Source organism: Styela clava, chromosome 1 (assembly GCF_964204865.1).
Source record: "Styela clava chromosome 1, kaStyClav1.hap1.2, whole genome shotgun sequence".
In the NCBI taxonomy this organism is placed as follows: Eukaryota; Metazoa; Chordata; class Ascidiacea; order Stolidobranchia; family Styelidae; genus Styela; species Styela clava.
Window position 1 is genome coordinate 18829594 of NC_135250.1, and position 24580 is coordinate 18854173.

At 35.8% G+C, this 24580-nt stretch overlaps 3 protein-coding genes across 4 annotated transcripts in view; 1 reads left to right on the plus strand and 2 right to left on the minus strand.

Moving 5' to 3' along the window:
* The window catches only part of LOC120341917 (uncharacterized), a 60545-nt gene extending 42472 nt beyond the window's left edge, over nt 1-18073 (plus strand). Inside the window, exon 2 of the mRNA XM_039410517.2 lies at nt 13876-18073. Coding sequence (XP_039266451.2) covers nt 13906-16914 — 3009 coding nt within the window. The 5' untranslated portion in view covers nt 13876-13905 and the 3' untranslated portion in view covers nt 16915-18073. The remainder of the gene's footprint in view (nt 1-13875) is intronic.
* On the minus strand, nt 634-4179 carry LOC120344059 (WD repeat-containing protein 75-like). Its single transcript, XM_039413148.2, has one exon. It carries the CDS (start codon nt 3211-3213, stop codon nt 682-684), a length of 2532 nt encoding a protein of 843 aa, XP_039269082.2. The 5' UTR covers nt 3214-4179; the 3' UTR covers nt 634-681.
* Nucleotides 18074-18875: 802 nt separating the features above from the next.
* On the minus strand, nt 18876-24044 carry LOC120347946 (NAD-dependent protein deacetylase sirtuin-3-like). Of its 2 annotated transcripts, none has more exons than XM_039418068.2 (9): nt 23686-24044; nt 23380-23492; nt 22704-22892; nt 22329-22505; nt 21483-21718; nt 20996-21096; nt 20196-20518; nt 20053-20119; nt 18876-19938 (listed from the first exon to the last, which is right to left on the minus strand). In XM_039418068.2, the coding sequence occupies exons 2-9, from the start codon at nt 23433-23435 to the stop codon at nt 19459-19461; spliced, it is 1629 nt and encodes a 542-aa protein (XP_039274002.2). In that variant the 5' UTR covers nt 23436-23492; nt 23686-24044; the 3' UTR covers nt 18876-19458. The 2 variants fall into 2 exon arrangements, with proteins under 2 accessions (XP_039274002.2, XP_039273994.2); XM_039418060.2 differs by having other exon boundaries at nt 22704-22897; nt 23686-24043.
* Between the last annotated feature and the right edge of the window lie 536 nt (nt 24045-24580).

Consider the following 24580-nt stretch of genomic DNA (forward strand, 5'->3'; position numbering starts at 1 on the left):
TCCCGACTCTCGTCACAATGGACTACATTACCTATTCGGTGAATGAAAGATTTATACCGTCTTTTGTATCGAGTCACCTCGAGCGAATATACTAAACATGAAAACACAAAATCGGCGTGTAAGGTTACATTACATTCCTGTTGTATGATATTTGATAAGCCCTAGGTTGCCAAACAATGATATATTATTTTTGATCATGCGAGTCTTCGTGGCGACTGTCTGACATAACACGAGTTGATAAATATAATAATACGAATACTTATAAAGGACAAACGGGCGCTGGAATGGTAGTGCCAGTAATACTATCAACAAATGACCAGGTTTACTTTCGCATTGGTTGGAATCCCGTGAAGGCAATATACGCAAGATTGCAGATCCATCCCCGGCGACTTAACAAGACCGAAGTGCACACTAAGCACAAATGCGGGTATTTACACCAGTCGGACTCGAAATTCCTGATTCGATCACTGAGGCCCTGCCGATAACTTGTCTTGCAAATTAACCTCAACCTAAAATTGAGACCTTTCAAATTGGCAACAAAACTATGAATAAGCCATATAGGTCATGGGGCCACCTCTGAGATCGATAGTTTCATCAATTCAACCCAACAATTATAATAAACAAAACCGCAAATAATTACCCATGATTGTATTTAAAGGCTGTTTTAAAATAGGGTGAAATTTACTTGTTAAATAAATTTTCAGACCACATAAATGTATGTTCATTCAAGCGATCCAAGATGGATAAATCATTGAAATCTTTTAGGGGTGCTTCATGGAGTTCAAAACTCGCCCCATGTTTTTCTGATTCAATTTCTTTTCCCATTGCAGAAGCTTTCTTCTCAGACAAGACCTTTTTAGGGAGAAATGATAGAAGGAAAGTTTTTGCATAACTTGATGTAGACGGCGCAACATGACTAGGCAAATCCAAGATATTCTTCAATGCAGTCAGATGCAAGTCCGAAATAAGGTTAGATTCTATATCCATATCTTCTGAAAAAGATTCCTTCTTTGTTTTCGATACTTTCAGCACAGATGCCAAAGGAGTTTTTAAACTTTCATTGTCAATGTTAAAAATATTTGAAACTGATGACAACCTTTTTTTGTCTTCCACCTCTTTGTCTGTGCAAAATGTAAAAACTGACATTTTATCATCAACAAGGAATATCCGAGAGTTTTGCATCCAAGATATATTTTCACTGCTTTGTAGCCAAGATTTTCTCGTTTCATTCCCACTTGGTACATAAGATGCACTAACAATTTGGTTTTTACACAAATTTTTATGTCTATATATTGGCAATGGACTTGTTGGTTGAAATACAAATAGGTCATTTGAGTCTGTGAGAGCAGCTATAAAACTGGACAAATGATCATTGATGAGGTGCTTTACCTGTATGTTCACAGACCATAAGATTCCTCCACTTAATAAATCGCAAGCATGCATGGCATCATGCAAGACCACCATTAAAATATGTTGAGAGGAATGACTTCCAAAATTTAGGTGCTTGATATTTTCACCTTTACCAAATGACAACAAGATAGTCAATTCTTGTAATAGATCAGGATCACTGAGGCAAACTTTACTGCCAAAAGCTGTTGCACAAAGAGAGCCATCTTGTGAAAATGCACCATCATACAGAGGTTGATTCCTATAAGAAGCAGCAGTAACACAACACCAAAAGAATTGTTCATCACTAGAACCATGTTTCACTGTCCATATTTTAGCCATTCCATCTATGCTGGTTGTTAGAAGTGCTGGGTGGATTTCACCAGCATCTGAATGTGGACGAAATGTAATTTTTGTTACTGTGGATTTATGGGGATCGTTTACAACTGTATTCAGTTTCCACCATTGTTCAATTTCATCAAACACCCAAAACTTCAATTTTTGTTCTCTAGAATATGTGACATCTGGTATGTCTTCTATTGTGGCCATCCAAGTAAGCGCACTGGGATCATTTTTCTCAAAACCTTTTATAATTTTTTGACACGTAAACGCAACATTAGTAATAGTAGTCTGTGGTATATGTGATCCCATCTCAGAAGCAATATAATTTTGATGGACAATGTCTAAGTTATAAAGTTGGGTATCGGAGTATGGATGATAGAACAGCAAATGACCAGGCTTGCCATTGGTAACACAAGAGTTCGTCTTCCAGTCATATTCCAGAAATCGATGAGTGGTATTTTTGGATTCCATAACAGCAGTAAAACCTTCTAATGAATGTTTTATGGAGAAATAATTTGTTATAAGCAGTAATGAGTTGTCAATATGAGTTGTGGCAAACAGTGCTCCATTTCTTGAGACAGCAATATGTCGAGCAGGTGTACCCAGTCTGGGGAAGAAATCTTTTTTACTACCATATCCTTGATATATCCATTGTACCAAGACACTTTCCTTCCCAACTGATAATAAACTAGCACCACCTGGAGTAAAATAAACATCTTGGACTTCCTTGCTATGCCAATGTTGGGATGAAACTACCAAACCAGATTTGGTATGCTTCTTGTTAGTAGATTTTTTATTCCATTGATGCAAATTGTGCCAGAATTTGATAATTCCACTAGATTGGCCAGTGACACAAGCATTGTCTGTTGGATGACAAGCAATGCATGTTATTTCTCCACCTTTCTGGTCACCATGCTCAAGAATTGCACCATTTGGGTTGTTGATATCAAGGACACAAAGTTTTTTCTTTCTACAAAATACGATAATATTACCAGGAGACAAGAATGCAACTGTCCTGGAGACCTTTAAACTGACATTTGTGGCCAGAATAACCATTTCAAGACTTTCCTCTGACTTATTGGCATTTATTGCTTCAAGTGACACTTTAGATATAACTGAATTATCATTTTTCTTTGTAACAACAAGCACGTCTTGAATATTTTCGTGGGAATAAATTCCAAACAATGGTAATTCTGCTCTACATGTTCTTAGTAATACACCATCTTCATAATCCCATATCCTAATTGTTCGATCCAGAGAACTGGACAGAATTTGAAGGCTAATTTTTGGATGATGGCAAATTCCAGTTACTTCATCATCATGACCAATCAATCTTTGCGTGTTCTCGCCAGTTTCTGCTGAAAAAACTTTGATTTCTGATGCACAAGCACAAAATAAAAATCTTGAATCCAATGAAAACAAAGGCGGATGTTGAGTAAGGCTGTCACCCCCACTTCTTATGACATTTAATCGGGGAATCTTCATTAGAAATTTTGTGCTTATCGATTTTTTATGTATTCTAATTTCTATCAAAAAAGGCAAAAATCAATAAATGAGTATCAAGAATTGTTGGGAGGTATTTGGGGATAAAATAATGTGGCCCAACGATAAACATTATACAATTACTATAGTATGGATGTTTTAACGAGGTCATCCGTTTTATTATTTTTGTAAATCTATTAATGACAAATTAAATTTACTATAGACTACATCCAACAAGTTCATATTGGCCATTTATAATTTCATTGCAGTTTATTGTATAGCAAAAAGTGATATATATAACTGGGCAAATTTCTGTAAAAAAGAAAATTTTAATTTGTTTAAAGATATCCCAGGACACATTCAATTTTTAAAATATACATATAATAATAAATACAATAGAATCTGTTATATTCAAAGATATCCTTAAAAGAATAATGCATTAGACTAGACTTTGTTGATGTTACTGCTGTTCCAAACCATGCATACTATTTCATTCAAAGTGTATTAAACAGTTTTTCTACTCACTCTATATGAGTGACATCTTGCATACAATTTTGTTCAAAAAATGTTCTGAAGCAAATAAAACATTGATATATATAGTAGAATATACTATTTTAGTTATCGCTATAGCTTAATTGATTCAAAATCAGGCAATTTCGACAAGTGAACATTACTCTGAAGCACAATAAAGTGCTATTCAATGTCACTGTACAGCTGTAACAAGTTATTCAAAATTGTGTGATGCCCTTTATTATACTATTATTGTTACTTTTTATCATAATGAAGAAATCCAAAAGGTTCTAAAATGAGTCTAATTGGAATTATTGCTTTCCACACCCTTCACTTATTAAAATATATTAATGATGAATGTCTATATCAGCTATATAGCATATTTAGCGAAATATAGTAATATTATCAGTAGTCAACATCACAGTGCTATGTTAGTCCAGAATATCATTTAAGCTAAAATCATAATTTTCCATTCTTTTTAGCATTTTCAAATTCTTTTTTCAACTCATTTCTGAAGGTTCCCATAAACTTGTTATCTGATTTTCTGCTTTTCGAACCTTCAGAGATGGATTTCTTTGTTGTTTCTTCCAGAATGGAAGAAGTGCCTTTTCCTTTGGATAGAAGTGATTGATAAAACGCAACAAAAATTTGAGCACTCCTGCGTAAGATTCTTGTTTCTGAAAGTCGTTCTACAAGTTGTGTTTGATGTATAAAAAGTTCTGCCAGTCGCCTCCACATGTTTTTATTGAAAATTTTTATTAAAATTTAAATATTCCAGTATTCTGCAGGTACTGAGATAATGAAATTATTAGGTGATTAGTAATTGATGAAAGATTATTAGGTCTATAGCCTGCAACCTATTCTGATTGCCCCATTCCAGCCACCAACAGGCAGACAGTCATTGCCACCAAAAGACAGACAGGGAGGTCAGTACCTTAAGTACTGAGGTGTTACACTTAAATTATATGTTAAACTTAAATACAGAAACGGCAAATTCAGAAGATAAGATTTAGGATGAGATTTTATTTCGATTCATTCGCAAAAAACAAAATAAACATATATATACACAAAAAATTAAGGCGAAGAATCTGGAAAGTGAAAAAAACCTAATAAAATAAGTTTAAAACATATTAAACGCGTTCACTCACCGAAGAAGAAAGATTATGTGCGAGAGGATTGCTGGACTCTTCGCCGCCGTAGGATGGTTCATGTAACCTCTGGTCGGTTACTGCTTCCTCCACCATCAAGTCCATGCTTCCAAAAACAAATAACTGGCTAACTAATCCCATACCCGACCTGGATTGAGTGGAAGTGGTGACTCCTCTCTACGGCCCATCAAGTTGTGTAAAGGGAATATTCACTTGGCTAACACGACAGTCCCCGAACTCATAATACAGTAATAGAACTATAATGTGAAAAATCTGAACAAAATTTTGTCCTAACTCTAGCCTGGTACACATACTACAGGAGCATCTTTTTCTGTAGCTTGGTATTTTGCTTCTTTTTTATATAAAGGCTTATAGTAAGAAAAAAATTTGGTGGCATCCGCGGCCCATATTTTGATGGGATGCGGCCCATATCTTGATGGGCCACGGCCCATGTGGCCCAATTCGACGGGCCATGGGCCGTAAAGGAGTCACTACCCCTGTAGCCTGGACTGGTACGGTAACCGGATGAGAGGCCGTGGTTCGCCATATGATTAAGCCGTCTTATAGGCTTTCCATTCCCCCTGGATAAATATGTAAATCCTATCCTATCTTCGGCTCGAAGTAGCCACGTCCGCACGCGACGGCGGTCGGTTCCGACTGTAGGTCGTAGGATGCCTACATTAACCGATTCTGGCACAATTTACCACAATATCCTAGGCCTAGCTGTAGGTAGTACGGTACACGGCTGTTAATTAAACCAATAAACGGTATTGTACCATAGATTATACACCTCCATATATAGCACACACGTGGTGGCCACAGCCCAAAGGCTGGATATCAAATATTTGCGGCTGAGTAACCCGGAATTCAGCACGCCGCCAAAGGAGCCCATTTGTGATTATTTGTCATTCTGGTGTGGGAAATTTACCAACTATCGTAGTACTGTATATTTTACTCGTATATGCTAGCTCAGTGTTTTTCAACCGGGGTGCCGCGGCACACCGGTGTACCGTAAGTTATTGTCAGGGGTGCCGTGGGAAATTCCCAAATTGTGTGTCTATGCGGTGTAGCGACCGACAGAGTAAGCATGTAGTACGGTAGCAGCATCAGGTGGCGATTTGCTTTTTTTGTCTTTGTTTTTATTAGATTACTATTCAGGATGTCCTATTCAACATCTTTCTTCAATGTTAAAAATCTTATATTAACAATATAACACTTATATATATTGTGAATATTAGGCCTTTTCTTCATATTTTCAAATGTGTGTGCCGCGGGATCTTCTCACTGAAAAAAGTGTGCCTTGGCTCGAAAAAGGTTGAAAAACACTGTGCTAGCTATTCCGCAGCGTCGCAAAATAATGCATGCATGCTCCGCATGTTTACTTGCTTTCATCTGTTTCTAATTGAGCAATGCCCCAATAGCTGCATCGACGAGTTCAACTATGATGGACAGTTAGCGTGGCTTCATATCACACCTAAAAGCAGCAAATTCAAGAAGGTTAAAGTTGCATTGTGTAATTCGATGGCAACATTTGGTGGTCACATGGCCGGATTTATCATTAGGCAATGGTAGGCTAAACATTAAGAGCCTCGAATCTTAGGGGCATCGACATTCAATTTTGAACTATTATTGGACACGAAATGTACATATGGATCGTTCATTATTATTATGCTGTTATGCTCTTTTTCTTCATTTTCTGGTATTTCTCTTGTTATAGGTGGGTTATCACGGAATTTTTTTTTTTTTTTGGGGTGAATTTAATTCTATATATTTCTCCAGAATTTTTGACGCTTACTATTTATTTACGTAAAAGTCGACTTAGTTTACTTCTTATGAATTAAAAAAAAAACGCTCCAACGAAAATCGACCGCAGTTCCGAAACGAGTGCCCCGGCCCATGGGTCGTAGAGGAGTCGCCACCCCTGTAGTCCGAAACGGTGTGTGATGACGTAGACAAACACAAATGCATAGGAAGCTCTTACTGTAAAAGGGGATCCAGCAAGGGTGTTTTATGTAATGAACGCACCGGTACTGCCCGCCGACAATAGGCCTTGAAGAACTGTTCCTCTAGTAAGTTTTTACCACTCTTTTTGGCTGTTTGGTAAATTTACCCCAATAGTAGAATTCCAGTAGCCTAAAGGTTTAGTTTTTTATTCATTTCACAGTATTATGCAACAATACACTGTTGCATGTTGAACATTAATAATCTTTCTGGTGATATTATCCTGAACTCGTTTATATCAATTTTAATTGCATAGGCCTACTTTATGTTTTCCATTTCACACGGCTATCAACAACACAGTATAGCTGTCATTAAAGATACACTTTGAGCTGATCATTTGTTGAACGAGTATGACTAGAGAGGAGATGAGATTTCCAGTTCAATGCTGTGTAATTTCCAGAATAAAAGAATCATTTGGCTCCATCCAGAAATAAATTTGGTTCTTGCATATCAATGGAAATATTTATACAGAGGCTTATTTGGTATGAAATAATTTATAAAGAAAGCCCTTAAGGTCGGTGCAATATTTATAACACAAGGGGTCAGTTAATGGAGATTCGTGAGAAAACATTTTTTGACATGAATGAACTACATATGGTGAAAACTTATGTTTGCTTGCTGAAATTTCATAGACCTGAAAATGGTAAAAATAAATAAAAACATGATTTGATAAACTGCGTCAGGTATTGTTGTTTCGGGCCGTGGGCAGGAGTTTGCATAGACTTAAACATAATTTTAAGGCTGAAAGATCTTTCAAATCAGAGGTTTTCTTCTTGTTTCATGCTCTGGGGCAGACCCATCACTGTGAATTCTGCAGTAACCACAAACCGCTAGTGTTTGAAAGTACATATATGCTAATTATAATATATTCTATATATATCACCAATTTAACAAAAAATATGGTTACAGAATCAGAATATACCCACATTATTTTAATAATCTGGATAATTTGAGAAACATAAAATAGCAGCAAACAGTCCGGCACAGAGACAGAGTACAGCTTGACCTCGATTAGTAAAGTTTACTGTAATTTCTAATAATGCAACGATATTATTTGAAGATATTGGTATGTATTTAAACCACTGCAGCGTTTGCCCGATGCACCCCAATGGAACTGGCATACGGTCAGCGCCGGATTAACCATTAAACAATATAAGCACGTGCTTAGGGCACCACAGAAATTTTAGAGCTGAATTTTATATAGTTTATCGGTATTTATTAAAATGTTACGAGTTCACCAGGAGAGTCAAACTTCAAAATGTTCGCTTATTTTTTGTCTTCACGTATCATATTAACCTTCTTTACTGAAAAGAAACACTGAAACTTATTTATTGGACACGAAATGGGCCTATGAGTCGTTTCCTTAAATTGTTGTTGTTGTTTTTTTCTTTCTAGTATCCACCTTGTTGCTGCATTTTTATTTTCAAAATTTTTTTATTCTCTTCAACAATTGGACCAATGAACTATTTACACTATGTGGCGGTTCCACGATCGCATTTCAACGATATATTGGTCAGCAAAGTCGGGAGTTTCTTGATAAGGTAGACCAGGGTGGTCCAAACTCTGTCATGCTGATACATTCCGTGCGGCTCACAGAACAATTTTAGCGTATATTTGTATCTAATGGAGTAACGTTTTTGAGTTTTTTTTTAGATATTCCAACTGGGGTTGGGATCCCGAAATTTAAACCCTTTTTCTAACGCTTTGTGCCTTTATTTTAGTAAAAACACTCCTCTGTTTACAAGCGTCGGCCATGTGACAGTAGTGACGAAACGCAGAGCCGACTTAACGCTGCGTAATCCAGTTTTAGGCCCCGAAATACCAACTGAGACGGACTTGGTTGGTATTTGACAATGTCACTAAGCTTGCTTACGCTGCAAGTTTTTAAACTACTCAATATAACAATTCGTAATAAAATGAGGTTCGCAAGAAAGGTGACATAAGAGAACACGGCGGAAATGTATTTCCTTGCCCATCACATAGTGTGAGTAATATCTGTCACGAAAGAATATAATTTGAAGCGACATTAAACGCGAGATGCGCAAAATACAACGGTAATTAACTTTAAAATAACCGAAGGCTTTATATATCTTCTTTAAAAGAACGCCACCCATGCAACATGATAATAGTCTGATTAGAACGGTGAACTCTCGTTGTTTATTAAATTTAAAGTAAGTAAACTCGCGATATTTTGATCACTTTTGGGTTTTCTCCGACTTGCGGCCCGCGAGAGCTCCTCAAAAGTTTTTGCGGTCCTTCAACATAGCAACCTTGAACCACTTTGAGGTAGACTACTAGGTACCGGTAAAATTCCAAACTACAGTTGTGACTTGTATCCTTTGGTATTTCGATTCACGTTGAGACTGGAGGCATGAATCTTTATTTTCACACTCTCTCAGGATTAGCCCAACCGATATATCGGCCCGATATGGCGTGTTTGCATATATATAGTATCGGCAGTAAACGGCCGATGTATATATCGGCTATATATAACAGTTAAAAAACCTAAAAATGTTCGTAAAAGTTGTTCTATTTACTGTTGGTTGTGATTATCTTTAAATGGATAATACACTTATGTGGTTTATTGTTTTTATAATTAAATTACACATGAGGGGGCACCAAAGTCTTCAGTGCTTATGGCACCAAAGGGGCTTAATCCTCCCCTGCATACGGTCCAAAATAAGTACACAGAACTCTATACTTTGGCCTAATTCAAAATTAGGCCGACGAGTTCTCATCTCAGTATACGTCATTAACGTGACATACTAATTTGCGTTCGATTTCGGCAGGGTTGACTTTTAAAAATTCGAGTTTCGCAAACGAAGTCCACTGTAAACGCCAAAAATCATATAGAATCAAAATTGCCACGAAAACGTTTGCGTGATAACCAACCTTTAAAACTTTGACATTATCAGTACTTAATAGAAGGCTATTACTTTTATTTATTTGAAAACTTTTTATGGGATTCGTTATTTATTTGTGTGCGGTGACGTCATCATAATTAAAAATTGCGGTGACCGTCTACTGTGGCAGATTGCATACCCCTTTTTGGCTTTTGTGTCCATAGCCTACATTTGAGCATAGCTGCTGACCTGTTCATTTAATTAAAGTCATTTTAAAGGCTTGTTTCAAAATAAAATCAGTTCAAAATTTTATGTATGGTTGAAAAATTAAACAGGGCCAAATGAATGACTTTGTCTGAGTCTAAGAAGAACTTTACCCCCTTAAAAATAAAATACTCAAATTTAAATTGATTGAACAGTCTTCACGCGAACAAAGCTTTTTTCAAGAATAAAATTTAAAAAAAGAATAATATATAGATATACTAATTTATCTTAGCAATTAGAAAATATATACTAATTGATCTAGGCACGACGAATCCAGTAATAATATCAATATTTTCTACTGCTGTCTTGTTTATCGCAAACCCATTTATTTGAAAACAAAATGGAATGACTTTTGTTACAGCCTTGAGTTTTTAAAGTGTTGTAAAATTCAACTTTCCATCCAATCTACGAGTGGGAGTGGTGACTTTTCCACGGCTCTTGGATCATAGTGAGCCATGGCCCTTTCAACATGGTCGTGGCCCATGGGCCATTAAAGAATCACCATCCCTGTAGGTCGGTTATCTATTTTACGTGAATTCTTGGTCGTTGGACACGAAAACAATACATACGGGGTAATTTATATTAAAGTTTCTGTATATTTCGGTCTATGGCTACAGGAATATTGTGTTTTAGATAGTGGCTATGATATGGCTTCCATCTTTAGAAATAATTCTACGCAGTGATGAGCTGGAAAAATCGTAACAACCGGAACGCACCTAACTCGCAAAAATGTAGTATATTCACAATACGACGCGGACGTTTACAAAACTGCAATGAACTGTGAAAAAATTATATGAAATGTGTTTGTGTAAAATTACAAAAGTATTCATAGCAATTCAATACAAATCTTATTAATAAAAAGGTATAGAATGAATATTTATGGGGTTAAAGGTCGGGGAAACATCTAGTACACATAACTGCTGTACTAATTATTTGCGTGATGTGACGTAAAAAGACTTAATATAATGTAACAAAACATAAATTAATAACTAAGTATACCAGAGAAACTAGACTTTTTGTACCATAATTTTATTTCAACAAAAGGAATGCAAATGCAGTGAAATGTCCAACAACCGGAACGCCGTTCGGTTGCGTTCCGGCTACAGCTCGTCACTGATCCTACGTGTAAAATAATGTGGTATAGATTATAGTACACACAAAGCGTTTATGAGCAACATCCATAATCTGGAAAATACGGCCAAAAATTACTTAATGTTTCATCTTACGTTAAAGCACAAAGTGTGGTATAAAAAATGTATTTGACATTCGTTGGACTTTTTTCGAGTAGCCTATACATAAAAATATCGATGCGTGAGGTCACAATTCCATAGTCACAAAGACAGAGTTTTGTGCAAATGATGACGACAGTAATTTGAAATTTCAAAAAGTAATAAGTTAGAAATTTCTTCTTAAAAAACCTGAAATTCCAATTGCAACCAAAAAATTTAAAATTTTTCTCTTCGGTTCTACAACGTGGGATAAAATACAACTCCAACCTTTATTATCACTCCGAATTGCCAAACTCAACTTGTCTATGCCCCCTCTCAAGCCTGCCACGCACATGACTTTATATATATATATAAAAGTAATTGTAAGACACTCTTGTTTCTTTTTGCCAATTTTTTTTCTATAAATTGACGATCGTTTTAGGTTCAAACGAGAATAAATAGATCCTTTCTCCCATACAAACCTTTTAAATCTGTTATATAAACACCTTAATATATTTACTTTTACTGGTCTTGTACAAATTGCTGTACCGTAATTGAAACACACTTACTTTTTGGGTCGAAATATGTCTTTTTGCCAATTGTTTATAAATTGACGTCGGGCTAGGTTTGAACGAGAATAAATATGTCTTCCCCCATACAAATTTTTTGTACAGATACCCTAATATATTTATTTGTAGGCCTACTGGTCTTGTGTAAATGGTGGGGGGGGGGGGGTCTAATTGTAAGACACTTGATTTTGGGGTCGAATTATGTCTTTTACCAATCTTTTATATTTATAAAATGACGACTAGGCCAGGTTTAAACGAGAATAAATATATCTTATATATCTTTCCCCATACAAACTTTGTAAAGTTCGCTGTGTTTACTTCTTGTTATAAGTACTCATATTTTTATGACACTCATACTTGGGGAGGCGCAGTTCTTACCACTTCATGGCAGCTCCTGCCACGAACGTACCACGCCGTCTCCTGCCATGGTTTTATGGCGCTATTACCAGTATATTTACAAATTCATGTACCATATTTTAGTTTATCATGCGAAATTATATCTACTTAAACCCTAACCCTAACCCCAAATCCATCCAAACTGTATCCATAAGAAAAACATTCCAACTCACCAAATATTTATCACCATCAGCAGATTAGGGGTAGCCCTGCTATTACAGCCGACCTGCCGTGGTTACGGCAGTAAAATTGGTGGTATTCGATTTGCTGCCGTAACCACGGCAGCTCGCTATTGGTTTGTGGCAGCTAAAAAGTCAGTCGCCGTGGGTTTGGTCTTAGTGGCCGTGGTTTGGAAATCCCGCCATGGTTTTGCGGCAGCTGTAGACGCCACAAAATACTTGAAACTGCACTTGTACTTGGGGGAGAACTATGATTTTTTGACACCTTTTCATGAACTGACCTGTGTTCCAAGTTTGAAAGAGAATGACCTCTTGAATCTTCTTCACATAGTTTATCTATATTCTGACAAGAGCCAGCATCGCGTTTAAGAACGAGAGTGTTGTCTGCTGAGAGACTTGTATTGTACTGTTACCGGTGACCTGTTTGCAAGTTGCGGTATTGTCAGTTACCGTACGTTACGTTTCCGACCTTCTGAATACTGGAATAATAGCTGGCTGACATGATCGAACTGTTTCATCAGCTTTTTTTCACCCTTTAGAAATATGAAAGTTATCAATATTTATAATACTGTAATATGAAGGAGACAGTAATACAGTGTAAATGAAATAGTCTAGTGCAGTGGTCGGCAACCTTTTTTAAGTGACGGACCGGTAAAACCTGACCAAAATTTTGGCGGACCACCTTTATACAACCTCTGGGAAGCTAGCAGCAAAAAACGAAATTAAGACTGACAGAATCGCAGAAAATACCCACGCAAATACAATTTACTTTACTTTCCCGGTATATCTACACTCTCAGCTTGTGTTGTTAAATAATAATAACTCTTTGGGTATCACACCTACAATATAAATATACCGCGGTAAATCTACCGGGTCAACACCTGTATAACAACAATGAATCACAAAAATTGGCAATTACTACAAGTAAGACTAGACAATTATGACTAGTAAAAGCACTGGAAAGGACATTAGACAATTACCCGATGGTATTGCCAACCCATTTAATACACAAACGTCGAAAACCAGACTATAAAATTCTCTTCAATATCATATTTGACAATTCCCAGTATTGTCCAAGTGTCCTTGGGTTGGACACCTGGAAATCTCTGTATTTATCCGAATTGTGTTTGAAAATATTCACAGATGCACTTAGCCTCACATTTCATGGTAATCTGTTCCAGTATTTTACGACCCTGTTCCCAAAAAGTTCAACTTTGAATGCTGATTTTGCCATATGACAAGGTTACCAGTTCTAGGAGACTTGTTGAATAATTGTTGCCCATAATTATGTACAAAACCATTCAGTATTTTGAAGGCTTTCTATTAAGTCACCTCTCATTCTTCTTTCTAATAATGTTGTCAGTCCCAAAACCTTCAAGCAGTTCTCATAACTCTGTCCTCTGCAGCAGCTTATTTGTGCTGTAAACTTCCTCTGAACTGCTTCTAGATTCATTATATCGTCTCAGTTCCTATGCTCTGGTAATGGCGCCCATAATTGTGTACAGTATTCATGTTTCAATATATTTACATTCTCGTATTTATAATAGGTTAAGAAATGGTGAAGTGATCTAGAAATAATGGCTTCAACTGTGGAGGTCCGGTTAGAATTGGGACACAAAGCCAAAGTGAGGGATGTTCCTTCACCTGAGGGCCATACTCATGATTGGGAAGTTTTTGTCAAAGGCACTGGAATTAAAATTGAATATTTTGTTGAAAAAGTTGTTTTTTGGCTTCACGACTCCTATGAACCACCAGGGAGAGTCATAAAGCACCCTCCATATAAAGTTAAAGAATCTGGTTTTGCTGGGTTCAACATGCTCATTGATGTTCATTTTCGCAATAAAGAAGCACCTAAAAATGTTCGATTTCAGTATGATTTATTTTTGCACACAGAGTCAATGCCGCCTGTTAATCATACTCGGCTTGAGAAATTGACTTTTACAAACCCAACTGAGGACTTTCGTAAAAAGTTACTCAGCGCTGGCGCAGTGTTGGGTACTGCTTCGCCAGAATCCCGACATTCTTCCAAAGATCGCTCCTCCAGGACCACAAGTCCGTCATCTAAAAAAGAGTTGAGCAAATCTAGGGATAGTTCAAAACATCGGGAGAGCAGTAAATCAAATCATCCAGAACGTAAAAGAAGCAGTTCTCATTCAAAAAAAGATGGTAGAATCGCGGTGAAAGACATGAAGAAACATGATGAAAATTTTAAACTTCCTAAGAATCTAAGTTCATCAGAAAAGAGGCCGAAAGAAGAAGGGAGTGAGAAATCAGAAACGTATCATCATGAGAGAGGAAGACCAGAGAAACGAAGATCAGTTGCTGGGGAAGATGATGGTAATAAAAAGAAGAAAAAAAAACATTCTGATGACGCACCACAGAGACCAAAATCTCTTAATGTTTCATCTGGTCCCACCCCTAATACACAAAAGAAAGACAAAGAGAAAATAAGAAGGATTAAGGAAAAGCCTGATTTAATGGCAGGATTATTTGCTCCAGGTAACAGCATTAACATGACACAAATTAAGCAATCAAAAGTAAAGCAAGAGGATATGAAGATCAAAAAGGAAAAAGGTTCCTCTTCAACACCTTCAAGAAATTCACCTCATCCTTCCACTCAAGAAGAAGCGAATGTTGTTCACTCTGCCAAAATTTCACCTGGTGGTAATTTGACATTGAAAATCAAAAGAGAAAAAGTACCTAGTACGGAAAAAGATAAGAATTCAAAAGAATCTGTTGCCAATCCAATACAAAAGAGCAAACGAAGAGGATCAGTTGAAAAAGAAAGGAAGCACCATAAGGATTCTTCTAGCAAAACAAAAGTCTCAGAAAAGAAACAGGAATTCAAAAAAATGATAATGTCTTCCGACTCTTCTTCTAGTGGAAGTGACATGGACATCAGTGAATCAGATACATCTGCTGATGAAAAGCGGTCTCATAAAATAAAAGTTCATATCCCAAATGTGGAAGAAAAACCCAAAACTAAGATCAAAACTGGAAGCAATGTTACAAAAGAGTCTCTAAAACCAAAACTTGAAAAAAAGAGTATTTCTACAATAGTAAAACAGGAACCAAAAGTGAAAACAGAAAATTCATCACACACAAATTCTCCTAGTTATTCTAAACCTGTTGTAACGAAAGAAAAGTCACGGAAAAATAGTGTAAGTAAAAAAGAAAGAAGTGATAAAGTATCAATGAAGCATAAGAAATCAAGCAAAGATCCAGATAAAGATCATTCTGAAAGGGAAAGCACACCATCAAATAAACCTAAAAAACATAAACGATCGTCAAAAGAAAAGGTGTTGATAAAACAATCATCAAAAGATGAAAAGCGTTTTTCTCCATTAGGAAAGGATAAAAAATTAAGTTCTACTCCCAACACTGAACGGATTGCACCCAAAAAGAAATCAGAGTCCCACTCTTCACCCATCTCTAAAAACTTAGAAGCATCGTCACCTGCAAGCGTCACTAAAAATAAAAAGATTTCAAGCCCCAAGCCGAGCAATAGGCAAAGCAAGAGCCCTAAATCTGGGAGCATGTTAATAACAAAAGAGAAGGATTCTAGTTCAAAGAAAGAGTTTCATAAAAGACCTTCATCTGTGCCAAGTAAAAAGCCAAGTTCAAAATTATCTCAAAAACGTGAGGAAAAACCCAAACCAGTATATAAGAGCAGATCGTATGTTGAAACAAGTAGTGATGATAGTGTTGACAGCGATGCCGAAATTCCACCACCCATTGCACATAAAGATATACCAAAGAAGATAACTCCAATCAGAAAAGCATCAATTTCTTCTCAGTCATCAGCGTTTTCAGGTAATCATTCTGTTACATCTGATGATGAAAAGAATCATGTGGCGGAGAAAAATACTCCAATTTCTGCCAATATTGCTCGTTCAAACTCATCATCGAGTTCCGATTCATCAGACGATGAGTTGAATATGAGTGGTCTTCCTCTCGAAAACACTGCACATTTGTCGGTAATATCTCCGATTCGAGATTCTCACACTGAACATACTATTGATGCAACAACAGCATACCAAGATATGGAAATGTCAGATTCTAGCGATGATAGTTCGTACCATGAGCCTGTTGAGGAAAACAAACATCAAATGCAAGAAAACATTACTGAATATCCTGTTTCAGAAGTAAAAGTTTCACATGAAGACAGGGAAAAAAAATTTCAAAACTTGGGTCTTTCAAATAACTTCGACACAAGTTCAGAAGATGAGTCTGATACTCCGTTAGAAAAACCATTTCAAAGCCAGCGAGAGTATTCTGAGCCTTCTATTGAAAATGATACCCGCAGTGTTGAACAGCAAGGTAGTTCTACTGAATTGCCCATTGTTGTAACCAAAGTAGGAAATGTTAGTAGCTATCCCCGAATGAACGATACACTTTATCAAGAGCTACAAGAACTTCAAAGGAAAATCTCTTATGTTACAGATGTTGATAGACTTCGGAAAATTGCTTCAATTGTCGCAAAATCAAAAAAACTTGTTAGAAATGAAGAATATTTTGACTTTGATCTTTGTTCTTTAGATAATACAACAATAAACAAAATTCAAAAACATTTAAAAGCGGTTTAACAATATGACATGTACGTAATACAATAGTGCTCCAGGAGAAGTTGCGATTGTCCTTGAGTTGTTTCATTGCACAAGACACATTAACTTCATTCATTATTATGGTTCCATGCCCCTAATATTTTAGTTTGAGTTAACCTGAGTTAAAATTTTCGACTTTAGTCGGACCAAAGCTGATTATAACTATCATTGTTTGAAATGTGAATTTGATTCATTTGGCAAATTCATCAATTTCTCAGATGTGCAGACCATGCTAAAAGCTGAATAGGGCACTGTGAAACAGACCAGACTTTAATTCAAAATTTCATGGCAAATTCATTCACTGGAGGCATTATTAAATAATTTCAATTTAACATTGGTGCTATATATATATAGGTAATCAGTAATCACAGACTGAGCAATTTTACATAAGTTTAAAGCAAAAGTTTCTTGAACTAATGTTTATTTTTGGCAATGTTGACAATTCGTTTGGGTTAGACTTATTCACAAGCAATTAGCAATCAAATATTTTGAACTTTTCATTGAATTTTGAATGCCCCATAACAGATAAACACTGTCTGATTTTGTGAGACTACCGGTATCTCGAACCAGCGATTTGTTGCCTCAATTGCTCAGTTCCTAATACACAAATTAAATGCCTGAATGGCGTCCCATGTTTTTCAATCATGTTAGCATGTTTTTAATGTATATGATCTTCCTCTCAAATTTTTAGGCCAACAGCATGCTAGTTAATGAACTTGTAACTCTGCGCAGCATACCACTGTTCAGATAAGCAGCTGTTCCAATCTAATTAACCCTTGACTTACAATTGTGTGACTAATGGCATTACTTTGATTACTCAGTTTCTGTTTGTGTCTGCTTCAAATTTTTTTTTCAATGTTTTATGCTTCTCATTCATTTAGGCCAAGCGTGGTCTTGTAAGATGGAAAGCTCACTCCTGAATTGTGGGACATATCTGCCTCTTTCATGACTCATCTGTTAACTATGGATGGCCTAATATAATTTAGCTTCCCCTGTTCCAGCTGCTACTGTTTTTTTTTTCTGTTTGATGCAGACTTGCGTGTCAATGTTTGTGATTCTATGTTTTATTGAAACAATGAAATAAAGATGTTATATTTATTTTTTTTCCTTTTCTGCAATAAATATCATCGAATCACTCTGACTCATATGAATAAATGGATGACCAGTGAGCTTGACAATAAAATCTGTCTTAATTGAAAGTGAAATGGTATGGTGTACTGTAGCAGAATGCATCTGCAGGCAAAAATGCTTATGTACATAAAATACAATTGACCTATTTCTCGCAACTTGTTACTCCCTTTTGGAGGTGCAAATCAGATGTTACTTTGCATTTATTCTTTACCTGGGGCCGGATACAATGTTGATCAGTAAACAAAATTTTGTAGACTTAAATAAAGACTACAGAATCTGAAATGACAATGGAGCATGATGGTGAAGCGTCAACTGCATAATATCAACCCTGGATTCTCACTGCGGCAGACATTGATAAAATACCTATGACCCACAGTGTTCGTTCTTGTAATAAGAATATAATCTTTAAACTATTCATTAAAACAGATTGCCATCCCAAATATTGTTATAATGGTTATCAGAAATAAAGCAGTCTCTTCTCGCTGCTTTCAAAGCAGACAGGTTAAGTTTACCTGACCCCACTTGTATCATTCAGGTCTAATATCAACCACCCAAACCATTATCCTCTTTAGAAAAACACAACTTCTTATTAAAATGTATTTATTCGGTGCTCCCGAAGTATGCGAACCAAGATGGCGGACATCGGAACGTAACAGGTTAGGGTTAGGCGATAATTTTTTTCCAATTTTCCTCATTTTAGTCCTATTATCAGTTCGAAGACTAGCCAAGAACCTCCCGTAGTATTTATACCTAAAATTATGGCCTAACCCTAACCTAGTACACATATTACATTCCGATGTCCGCCATCTTGGTTCGCATACTTCGGGAGCCCCATTTATTCTCTATATCTGCACATAAAATCAATGATAATGGTTCAATTTGGCACAATGCTTTAAAAGTTAGTGATTGGTAGATTAAACTATTGATATATATCTAAAGATTGACATTTCAAAGTCATAGTTTCTTAGGTAAATTATGTGTGAAAAATGGAAAATCAACTGTGAAGACATTTGGATACTTCTAGGCAAGATATATTATATGGATTATACGAGATGTTGAGCATCTGAGAAGGTTGTATTCAGGTTTCAAATAGGTAACAAAATACCACGCCCTATTTTTATGTCCAGAGGTAGCTTCCCCAAGTTGTTTATAAACTACCGTAGTTGATCCTGAATAATACTGATACAAAATAAGTTATTTTACACAAAAGACCACTGAATAAATTGTTTATCCGAATCAGATTAAGTTCAACATAGTCAATTCTTGCATAATTAAATATTATATTTCAATGAATTATCATAAACACCAGTAGCTAGATAAATTTATATTACTGGTAGATGAACATGGCACAATTATTAATTTATCATGCATAAAAATATTTAAGTGGGAGAATTACTAAGAAGATGAATCGTCTGAAGAAGTTTGATAATTAGAATCAGAAGTTGAATCATTGTCAATAGATGACTCAGAGCTTGAAATGTCATTCTTCCTGGTGCGCACACACGTGCCAAATTTTTTGACACTGTTTCGAGCAGGCGTACTGTTTTTTCTGCTAGGGACAGTTTGCGCATATTGAATTGCTATAGAGTTATTTGTTTGGGACGCTATATTGTAGTTTGTTGATGGAGTGGTCAGACCAGAAGACTTGTCTTTGATATAACTATAATATGACACATCACTAGAGGCAGAAAAAAGTGCTGAGTTAGGTTTTGATAGAGGAGTAGAACGTATCGTATGAAAATATCTCTTAATATTGGTATCAGGTGGCGGAAGAGGTTTTCCTTTCTTGCGATCGGAGTTATTTGATCCATCGGATAATGAAACTCCACTGTCGTAAGAGCTAGAATCAGATTTTTCATCTTTTTCTTCAGAGACCTTAAAAACAATGTAATTTTTTATTCTCCAAATCATCACAAGCAAAAAAATATTATAATTAGTTTACACTATGTTCGCCAAATTATTACAACTAATAATAAAGTGTAGTCTGACCTCTTCTAATTTTGCAAGTTCCACCATGTTGTTGAATTCATCTTTCCAACCCAACAATGTTAAAAATCTAAAAACAAAATTTAGAATTACACATCCATGTATCAGTGACACAACACTATAAAAATATCTTGACAAGGAATTACCTATTAAACGTATCAGTGAAGTCACCGGTAACTCCAACATCAAAAGCTCTTCGTTGACTTCGGCTCTTGAATGGACCAACTAGAGTTTTATTTAGTAGTAACCGAGGAGTATTCAATCTAACTGATGTTGTTAGACTGGCAAATGGTTCAACTTCAAGTGAAGTTCCCATGATGATTAAAAGATCACATTGTGGAAAATCTTTCAGGTAATAATAAAAACGTCTTGGTAGATCTTCTCCAAAAAATACAATGTCCGGTTTTACGATTCCCCAACAAAGTCCTGATGACTGACAACGTGGTATGATACCATTCATCACTTTAATCTGTAATAAAGGCGTTAAAATGAGTCCGCATAGATTTCTCCCAGACATCAACTTCTATTGAAAAATACTACCGTAAATGTTGCATTAATTGATTACTCAGTTTATTTCTGCACACAAATTCAGTCATGTTTAAAATGTCACATCACATCAAAAACCTTTCTTAGTTACTATATTGAGTCATGTTGTAGTTGTGTAAATGTAATGCCTTAACTTTAAAGTTCATCTAATAGCACATGGAAGTAATCAAGTGAGTGAAAAATTCAACAATATCAGAAATATCATAATGATATCTGTATAGAAAACAGACAAAAGAGGGTGAAATTATAATATCCAAATGATAAATTGCTGGAACTGGCACCTATAAGCCTGCCCAAATTTTTCTGATTGAGCCTCTATTTAATGTATAAAAAAAAGGATTTTTTGTCATCATTCATAGAAACAAAATAATGCAAATTGAAGATATAAATTCAAACTCGCCTTTATATCTTGTCCATTGTGCTTCTTCCCGCATTTAGTACAAGAAGCTGTAGAAAATGTTCCGTGGGCTTCAACTAACTTTTCAGAAGGAATGCCAGCAACTGAAACAGAGGGTTAAATATTTGATAAGTTAAACTATGTTAAACTATATAAAATCATTCATTTTGCTTAATTTTGTGGTTAATGCTGGTGCCATCAAGCAGTGGTAGTGTAACAGCCATGGTGCTACAGTGGGCAGTTGCGTAAATCTGTCGCTGTGTACCCCCTGCCCATATAGTATAATGCTGTGAAACTGCTGAGCAAGCTTTTTGAACCTTTCAGAGCAAAACCCCACTAACTCGCTCAAAACCTACTCACACATAACCTACCATAAAAAATGCAATAATAACAAATAATAAGATGAGATGAATTAGGATCACTTGTTAATATGCAGATACACAGCAAATACAAATTCCAGCAACATCATAAAAATTTTCATTAATCTTACTTCTTTCTAATCCATCAATATTTTGAGTATACATTCTCAATAATAATCCTTTATCATGAAGAAATTTAACAAAATGATGTGGTGTGCATGGTCTGTATTTTCCATCTGGATAAAGCTCTTTGGCAAGAGTAAAAAATGGTTTTGGATCATAATGAAAATATTCCATATCAAATATTGCAGTCGGTGAAGGAATCCTATATTTCTGAAGGTTGTCATAAAGACCTGTCCCTGGAGTCCTAAAGAATATAATAATAATAAATCAGATGATAATATGTTAATTGTCAAGTATTAGTCTTTAACAAAATCTAACTTCGAAACTTGGGAGATTGTAAGTAAGATTAAACCATTTAAACTAAAAAAATAGTCCCTTCTTTATATTGCGGTTTTTAAATGCCTTTCCCTCTAAACAAAGCTCTACATATTAAGAAACCACTGCTGAGGTGTTATAGTTGACAAGGACCGGTTCGGTATTGTCTGCTCAATTTTTCACATCCAGGTGGATGTAGGATTTGAATCAGAGATTTTAACTTGCGATGCCATCACAGTTAAGATTTAACCACTAAACCACCGTGCCCTTATACTCAAACATGAATCTCGAACATACAGAACACACAAACAAATTGAAAAGGATTATCAGTATCATTCAGACAATATCACTACTGGGAACTGATGAAGTGTTATCAAGTTAGAATATTGTCATTTTTTTGAAAATTTTATATTGCTGGAGATGCAATTTCATTCTTCAATAAATCATGGGATTCAAACCATACTTAGTTTAGGTCGGATGAGATTCAATAACAGTTCCTATATCACTCAAAAAAATTCCTATGCTCAATTCAGGCTTACCTGAAATCAGGAATTCCACTCCCAGTACTTATGCCAGCTCCTGCCATTACAATAATATTTTTTGCTCTGCCTGATGTGATAAGTCTAGCGATGTTTTCCAAATTATATTTATTTGAATCAGAATTCTTAGATCCCTTTTTTCCACTGCTATCAGTAGAGAAGTGACGTTTCGGTTGTCTGTTAATCAATAAAAAAGAAAATTAGTTGGAAATTTTGCCATAATTCCATTCTTATCCAATTTTCACTCTTTGTAATAATCATGGCAATGATACATAATAAAAATAAATCTAAATTGTTCCAAAAAACTAATATAATATAAGATTTTCTAGATCCCCACAATATGCATTAAAGGGAATTGAAAAAAATCCCAATCACCTTGCTCTATTTTCTGAAGGTTTTGCATCCTTTGTTATTGATAGATTTGAAAAAGCATCAATAAGTGCAGTGCCCTGTGGGGAAGAGTTATTGACAGCATTTTGCAATGAACTTTTATTTCTTTCACGTAATGATGTATGATTGGGAAGTTTGTTGGGGGGCAGTTGGTTACTTACTGACACTCGTTTCCTACGCTGAAAAATATAAAAAAATGAGTCAAACAGATAAATACGTACTATGTAATCAATATCTAATAGCAGTCTTGGCAAATAGTTCAGAGGTCACGCGTTTGAAATTTTTATTTTTCAAGCAGGCACTTACAACCTTGCTTCGAGTAAATATGAAATAAATAGTGCAATGCTAATCTTGGAGTTTTGGCAAGCGGAAACAAAAATTAGAAAATCTATCGGTGAATGGAAATGTGTGAGTTTCAACAAAATTTCCATGTGCATATAATTTTTTCAACACCTTGTTTAATATTGAATGTACTTTAAGTGAAATTAACAAAGTACTTGATAAAATGCTTGTCATCAGAATTAACTTACTTCACTTTTGAAGAATATAAAAACTTGAAAAAGAATCTTTTATAATAAATGTTACATGTTTAGCAAATAAATATTCTTTTATAATAAATGTTACATGTTTAGCAAATAAATAAAAATTCTGTTTCTTCCACCTGCTTCTGTTGATTCGCAGGAGGATTTGAGACAGATCTCTTAACTTTATCGCCATGTTGTTTATCAGTTTCTTTTACAGGTGGAAGAGTTGTTTTTGCTCTGATCTTTTTACCTAATGGGTCAGAATAAAAAAATAAATGAACACAGAAGATATTAATCTATTTATATTGAGTCAGGTTTGTTTTAATTGATTTAATCCTATTCTGCCCAGTATGCTGAAGCCAGATTAATACCTAGTGATAAGAAAAATTACAAATTAATAACTGATTATGACAATTTTGAGTTCTTAAAATTATGATTTCTACCCTTTTTCTTGTGAGACTTTGCCATAAAATTCGCCACTCCAATCAGATGAAAATATTAATATCCATACAGCACGGTACAGTAACTATACTGCATTAACTGATGGGAAGTCTACTTTGCTGGTGGTCTACTCCAAGATGAGAATAAACATCACAAAACAAAACCCCATTAAATACGAATGAAAAATTGTACGTAGCCTAACCCCAACCGCAGCAAGTGCAGTTTTAAGTATTCTGTGGCGTCTGTAGCTGCCGCAAAACCATGGCGGCATTTCCATACCATGGCCGCTACGGCCAAACCTATGGCGACTGACTTTTTAGCTGCCACAAACCAATGACGATATCCTAAGCGGTAAGAACTGCGCCTCAACCGCGGCTCTACCCCAGACTGCACGCCAGCGCTCCGACACACACCACGCATGACAGCAGTGACTAAAGCAGAGCGATCCCGCGCGATTTTTTCAGATAGGTCCCGAAATCCCAACTTAGACGGACTTGGTTCTTTGACAATAGTACTAGGCCAACTTGAATTGCAAGTTATTCAAATATAACAATTCATAAAATGAGTGTCAAAAGAAAAATGACAGAGAATTTTATGCTAACTGCGAGGAAATGTATTTCTTTGCCCACAACAATGATAAACCACAATGTCTGGTGTGCTTTCAAGTAATATCTGTTGCGAAAGAGTATAATTTCAAGGGCATTACCAAGGGCAATACCAAACACGGAAAAAATACGGAAAATGTCACGGTACTTCTCGGGAAGCAATTTTGAAACAACTAAAGGGTAACTTCTTGAAGCAAAAAAAAATATCATCGTCAATTTTTCCAAGAATGATTCAACCAACAACCCTGAAAACATCATATGAATTCGATTAACGATCGCCAAACATGGTAAG

Bases quoted from the DNA above. Each gene is read 5' to 3' on its own strand.
- LOC120344059 (XM_039413148.2), bottom strand. From the start codon at position 3,213: ATGAAGATTCCCCGATTAAATGTCATAAGAAGTGGGGGTGACAGCCTT.
- LOC120347946 (XM_039418060.2), bottom strand. From the start codon at position 23,710: ATGGCAAAGTCTCACAAGAAAAAGG. The intron at 20,519-20,995 runs GCGAGTTTGAAT...CCTTTATTACAG, and splicing joins ACAATGGACAAGATATAAAG to ATTAAAGTGATGAATGGTAT. The intron at 20,120-20,195 runs GTAATTCCTTGT...TTTTGTTTTTAG, and splicing joins TTCACTGATACGTTTAATAG to ATTTTTAACATTGTTGGGTT.